Source organism: Lipotes vexillifer, unplaced genomic scaffold (assembly GCF_000442215.2).
Source record: "Lipotes vexillifer unplaced genomic scaffold, Lipotes_vexillifer_v1.1 scaffold1139, whole genome shotgun sequence".
In the NCBI taxonomy this organism is placed as follows: Eukaryota; Metazoa; Chordata; class Mammalia; order Artiodactyla; family Lipotidae; genus Lipotes; species Lipotes vexillifer.
Window position 1 is genome coordinate 484,235 of NW_006798273.1, and position 6,801 is coordinate 491,035.

General features: G+C 58.3%; 1 protein-coding gene across 1 annotated transcript in view; it reads left to right on the forward strand.

The window, feature by feature from the left end:
• FAM178B (family with sequence similarity 178 member B) overlaps positions 1 to 1,762 on the forward strand; it is an 81,624-nt gene extending 79,862 nt beyond the window's left edge. Inside the window, 2 exon segments of the mRNA XM_007472174.1 lie at positions 210 to 362; positions 1,730 to 1,762. Coding sequence (XP_007472236.1) covers positions 210 to 362; positions 1,730 to 1,762 — 186 coding nt within the window.
• Positions 1,763 to 6,801: the final 5,039 nt, after the last annotated feature.

The window sequence follows — 6,801 nt, forward strand, 5'->3', positions numbered from 1 at the left end:
GGGGAGCCGGCCTCGTCCTCCTCCCAGCGTCCCACCGGGCCTTCCCAAGGGATACTGACCCATGCCCCCGGTTACCCTGTGCCTCCCCTCCCTTTCCTGCCTGACTTCTGAGCAGTCACTCAGACCCGTCCTCCTCTTTCTCCGATTTTGTGCTCCCCTCCCCGACTGTGGCTGCTGGGCCTGTGCCCCGCCCCCTACGGCCTCTGCAGGGAGAGCTGCAGCTGCTGTGCATGCAGTTGGACCGCCACATCAGCACCCACATCCGGGAGAGCCCCCAGGCCATGCACTGGACCGAACTCAAGGACCTGGCTGCCCAGACCTACATCCGCTGGCAGGAGCTGCTGGCCCACTGCCAGCCCCAGGTGGTGCCCACACCAGCCCCTAGGCTTGGGAGGGGAGGGATGTGGTCAGGCGGCTGACCGGAGCCCTCAGTGTGTCCGCCCCCTCTGCAGCTGCCGGGTTCCTGGCTGGAAGATTGGGGCAGAGGGCGGTGCGGGGAGACGTGTCCTCGGTGGGCCATCGCCATTCTTATCGAGAGTCAGAGGCGCCGTGTGGGAGTGCGGTGAGGGAGGCACAACGCAGGCGACCCCTGGGTGAAGGCAAAGAAAAGCTTCACCCCGGAGAGAGAAGAGCCTGGGCCACAGGGCCAGTCTGTCATGAGCTGTGCCAGGAAGGGGCAGCAGAGGCACCAGCTGTCCATCCTCTGCCCAGTTGTCCTGTGGGCCTGAGGCTGGCCTCCCACTCTGCTGGGGGGAACACGCCCAGGCTGCCCTGGTCCCTCCAGTTTTTGTAGCAACAGCACTCACGCTCCTGACTCCCTCAGACTCCCTGGGTAATAAATATTCATAGTTAACGTTTATTGAATAAAGACGCTTTTCTACATGAATCCACGTAACCTCCGTGAGGCAGGTATTGTTATGATCCCATTTTACAGATGAACAAGCTAGCCAGAGTCACTGAGAGGTTAAATAGCTTGCCCCATCATGCAGGCTGGGGCGTGCAAATATCAGGACCAGGGCACAGAACCAGCCTGACTCGCAAGCCTGCACACTTACCACAGTCCAGCCCCTGCTCTGGCAGCCTCCCTTCTGGCCTCTGTCCGTTCCTCCAACAAGCAGCCCTCCCACCCCTTCACCCCCAGCCCTGGATGCAGATGAGCTGGGTCTCGTAAAAACTCTTTCTCCAACCCCCCCCCCCCCCCCCCCCCCCCTCCCCCCCCGCCCAATGCTCCCGGGCTCCCAACTTGGCCTTTCCTCTGACTCCCCTCCGCTTGTCCTTCCCCCCGTAACCTCTGACTTGGGGCTGACACATCAGCCACAGGCTGTGGCTTGGGTCTCAGATTTCACAAGTCTCTGAGAAAGCTGGAGAGCAGACCTCACCCTCAACCCCTAAAGAACTAGATCACACTGGTCTCTGGTGAGAAGCAGTGTGTTTGTCATGAAAAGAAGGAAAAGTGATTTGTGGCCTGGCCGAGCCAGGGGGCAGGTCCCACCTTCCTCTCACAGCGCCCTGGGCCTGTGAACAGGGAGTAGAGAGAACCGAGGCAGAGCTGTGGTTGAGTGGCCTGTTGACCTGCCATGTCCTCACCTGGACTGGCAGCCCCAGGAGCCTTGTGGCTCAGCACCTGGCACGGAGGAGGCCTTAGTGGAAATTCAAGGGATGCTGGAGCGCCAGGGAGCAGGTCGGGCCCGTCACAGACCGTCACACCCTGCTTTTCTCTTTGCCACAGACCTGGTACTTCAGCCCCTGGGAAGACATCTAATGGAGCAGGGCAGGGGTGGCCCAGGGCTCCTGGCTCTGGCAGGAAGTGAAGATGGCCCAGCTAACTGGTGGCATGAAGAATGGAGGCCAGAGGAGGACCAGCCAGCTGAAGCAAGCACCTGCCTCCCCTGCTGCCCTGAGCCCCCTCCGGGCAAGGGTCCTACCTCTCGCTGCCTGGCTCACCTCTCAGCTCTCCTTCCCTTCCCCGCCGTCTCCTCTCCCCAAGACCTTTGTCTCCAAAGCTCTGGTTTTCCTGGGCCTCCTGTGTCCTCCGGCCACCATCCTCCCCACCCTCCTTCCCATCTCTGTGTGCCCCTAATGTGAGGGTTCCTTGTGCACGCTAAAGTCTCATTTCAGCATCATTGGTTACAAGAGTTCCTTCAGTCCCTTACTGAGGGCTCGTGCTCAGCGTCCAGTTTCCTGACTTCTCGCTTATACTTTGCAGAATTCTCACCCCAGGCGGTCATGTGCCCCACCCCACCCCCTGCAGCTGAGGGCTGTTTGTAAACCTTCAGGGAGGAGCAGTTCTGGCTGTGGCCTGAGAGCTGTCAGACACCCAGGGAGCAGGGATGGGGAACATTTGTTTGGACCGGTCTGGGACCACTCCCCAGTCCCCGCTGCCACTGGGGAAGATCCACGGAGTGAGATGATAGCTCAGGGCTGTAATTACACTTAATTCAGTTTATTGTTGAGCTCTGAAATCAACTCCCAGACTTAGGAGTTGGGCATGGGGGGCAGTGCTGAAAGATCGTTCCCAAGACTTTCTGTTTTCCCTCTGCCTTACCCAAGGTCAGTTTTGTGGGCCCTGATCCCTAAACGGGTGCTGGACGTCTTGGACCTGCTCCCCTTGAGGAGTGAGTGAGCCTTCGGTACCCCCAGGAGATCCTTGGGTATCACTTTCTCTCTCTGCCCACACGTCCAACCCTGAGAATCCATTGCTAGTCCCTGACCCCTCCTGACTCCTTTCTGGGTTGGGATGGGGTTTTGCAGGGGCCACAGGAGGTAGATAGGAGGTAGCAGAGGATGAGCCCTGCCCACTGGGCCTGTGCCCATTCCTCAGCTCAGCCCTAGCACCTGCCAGTGGACCGTCACCATGGCTGGTGCTTGTGACTTTCTCTGTTTATCTGTCTCTCTCCTTTGTTCTTGCGCACCGTGGGGGTCAGGGTAAGGCAGGTTAAGTAGGAAACTCCCCCCAAATAAAGGACCTTCAGGCCAAGTGCCTCAATTTGCAGCCCCAAAGTGTAGCCCATCGCTTCCTGGGCCCGTTGTGGAGGCTCTCGCTGGGTCCCCAGAGCGCTGGGAGCCAAGGCAGATGTATAATTCAGAGGGCACGAGCACACGGCCGAGGGCCGGGTACCACGTCTCCCTGCCTCTCTTCCTTCGCCAGGTGAGAGGTGGAAGAGCTCTCTGCCAGGGAGGCTTGGAGGCCCAGGCGGCTTGCCTGAGAGTTCTGGTTTCTGTTCCTGGCCACATCACAGGCCGCCTTGGCCAGGGCACCCCTGAGGCCCCAGCAGCATCAGGTAGGCCTGAGATCCTCCGATAGCAGAGCGGAGGCTGTGCCAAGCCACCGCCTTCACCCTCCCGCAGGGCCGCCCCTGCCCCTGATCCCCGGCTCTTCACTTTTGCTCTGGAAACCTGGAAATCACCTTTGAAATTTCCTTCGTTCTCCCCACCAAGGGCAGAGAGGGAGTAGGGAGGCCTGAGAGTCTGAAGCGGGGAGTTTCCAATTCTCGAAGCCGCCCCTGCTGGGCTCTGAGCAAGGTTTCGAGCTGTCCAGTGTTGCAGGCTCTGGAGCCCTCCTGCCCAGGCCCGGTTCTCGTGCACTGCCCCCCTCCGCCCCAGCTCCCGGAGACACTCACCCCTAGGAGAGAAATAGATGCCAAGGAGAGAGGAGGTGTTGGTGACAGCTCAGGCCCTCCAGAGGCCTCCCTGTAACCTGAGCAGAGGTGAGCACTTTGAGGTCACCCAAGGGCGTACGACGTCCCCCGGGACGTGTAACGGGCCCTCGCTTGAACTGGCTGGGAGCTGACCAGATCTTCTAAAACCAGTCCGGGACCAGTTAGAAAGCCAGCCTCTAGGCCAGGAATTCCACAGTGATGCTGGCAACTTCACCACATACTCCTTCCAGATCCCTAAGCCCCTGGGAAAAGGCTGAGGGATATCCTGGTGGAAGCCACTGGAAAGGCAGCATCCGGGGCTGTGATGACGGATGTTTTCCTGCTTCCTTTGGCGATGGTGGTAGGGAGGGGCTGGAAGGGAAAGGCTTCCCAGGTGGACGGCTTTGATAACTCTCCTTTAGGAGGAAGTGGAGAGAGGAAGTCCTTTTCCTATGTCCCCACTCCCCTCGGTCCCCAGGCCCTCAGAAAGGCCCCTGAAGGGTGGCTGACCCAGGCTTTTTCATTTCCCCGCTGTGGGTTGACAGCAGCTCCTGACTCCCTTGGAAGTTGGCCAGGCAGTGTTGACTACAGAACCCCACTGTGACCCCTCAGCCCCGCCCTCACCCCCCCTCAGAAAGCAGCCTCAGGAGAGCTGGAGTTCACAGGAGGGGCACATGGTGCAGGACCAAGGTGTGGGAGTGAGCGGGGCCTTGCTTTCCAGAGAAGACTCTTGGGTCCATCTCTAGGGGCCGGACTGAGCTACCAGTGGGTCCTCAGAGAAACTCGGGGGGCATTTAGCACATCTGCCTTTTCTTGGCCACAAGTGGTTGAACAAATGGGGAAAGTAAGAGGGTCTGTCAAGGCCTAAGGCCTGCAAAGTGGATACCTTCCATAGAATATGATAGGCCCTGAGGAGGCTTGATATACCTATACACAAGCCTTTTTTTTTTCCCCCCGGTATTAGTAACTTTTTTTCTTCTTAATTTAAGACCCAGGAATCCTCATTTTTGACCAGTTGTGCTTTTATTTTAAAGTATGAATCATGAGCAAGTAGTCAGGCAGGAAACTTTATCCCCTGCCCACCCACCCACGGGAAAGGCCAGCGCCAGAAAGGAACAGAATGCAGCAGAAAATGCACGAAGGTGGAAAAGGGGAGCAGGCAAGCTGCTCCCTTTTTTTTTTTTTTTTTTTTTTGCAGTACACGGGTCTCTCATTGTTGTGGCCTCTCCTGCTGCGGAGCACAGGCTCCAGACGCGCAGGCTCAGTGGCCGTGGCTCACGGGCCCAGCCGCTCCGTGGCATGTGGGATCTTCCCGGACCGGGGCACGAACCCGTGTCCCCTGCGTCGGCAGGCAGACTCTCAACCACTGTGCCACCAGGGAAGCCCCTGCAGCCTTATCTTTGAGGAGCATTTGGGAGGGAAGGGCTCCGGAGTCTGTTAGCAGGAACAGAGAAGCCGGCCTTGAGGTACAGAAGACGATCACGGCCAGTGAAACCAAACCACCTGCTGAGACTTTCCACTAGGGCTGTCTTGCAGGTGGGGCTAGGAGCTCAGGTCTCAGCCTGGTAACCATCACACCTAGAGGTGGGTGGGAGGTGAAGGTGAGGCTTGAAGGTGAGGAAAAACAGCAGGAAATGGAGTGTTTGTGGCCTAAAAGTTATCAGGATACCCTGTGACTTAGTGGAAAGACAGAATCAGGAGTCCTAAGGCCTGATTTAACATTCTGACCTTGCTCATTATCTATGTGAGTTTGGGCAGGATGCGTAACCTTTCTGAGACTCATTTTATCTATGGAATGGGAGAAACAATACCTACTTTGGAGAGGGTGGTCATGAGGGCAGAGTGAAGGCAAGTTGCAGAGTGTGAAGCACAGAACAATTGTGAGGGGTACCTGCCTATTGATTTACATCCACATAAATAGACGCAGGGTCTAACAGGAAGAGGGGGGTCACACATCTTCCTCCCTGTCAGCTGAAGCAAAACCTTCCCTGCCCACCCCATGCTAATTAACTGGCTTGCCCCCTATCTCCAGCATCTCCAAGGCCACAGCTTTTCTTTTTTTTTTTTTTTCCTGGTGGAAAGGAGCTAGGAAATGTGGCTTTGGCCAGCGCGGGAGAAGGGGCCTTTATGTGTACCAGCAAAGACCCAATTGTTACTGAATCCAAACTGGGCTGCTTTTCCCAATTATCTCCACGACTCTTCTGGTCTCCACTTTTCTGATGCCAAGTTTTAACCCAGAACAAAAGCTCCCGTCGGGACTGATTGATAATCCAGATCTGCTGACAGGGGCCCTAAAGTGTCCCTCCCTTCCAGGACTTCACCAGGCATAAAGTCACCACCGCAGCCTCAGGGCCTCCAGTCTCTTCACCTCTGCCCTTTGCCCCTAGCCAGGAGGTGGCATCTGTCTCCGGGGTCCCGGTGGGCTGGACTCCCTGGGGTTCCTCAGTCCACCTGCCCAGCTCCGAGAAACCAGCTGGCAAGGAGGACACCGCAGCACCGCCCAGGCGGCCAGGGCTACAAGTTACTTCTAGGAGCGGCTGTGGGCGGAGGCTGGCGGCTCGGAAGATGCCAGTGCTCCTCCAGCGTGGCTCCCCTCAGAACCCTCTCGTCTGAACATCAGGGCTCATGTCACTTGTTATTCAGCCTTCCAGGGGCACCAGAAGGAGTCATTTCCTGAGGGTAGGCTCTGTGCAATCGGAGTCGAGGGTTGTCTTCGCCGGGGGCTGGCCGGGGAGGCGCTGAGCAGGTCCCTCCACCTGGAGCGTGAGAAACAAGGGGCAGAAGGTCTCGAGGAGACTTGGGGGGCTTACTGGCTGGTGAGGCCCGTTCCAGTCTGATCGTAGGGGTCAGTGGGAGTTGGGGCCAAGAAACGGAGAAGAATTGGGGGTCAACAGACAGACCACTCTGGTCCGCCCCGAAAAGAAGCTTCGGATACTCGCCCTGAAGTGGCCCGCACGCCTTCGTTCCAGTAACCTCAGCGTGGGGATCCCCTTAGCCCCACTCCCGAGCCCGGCCGCCCAGCCTGCGCGGTTGGCCTTGGGGGACACTTCGGAAAGACCGGGTGAGTCCGATTCCCCAGTGCCAGGACCCGGAGTCCCTCCCCCGCCCCACCTCCCGGCGCGGTGGCGCAGCTCGCGGCTGCAAGGCGCGGGGCGGCAGGGCA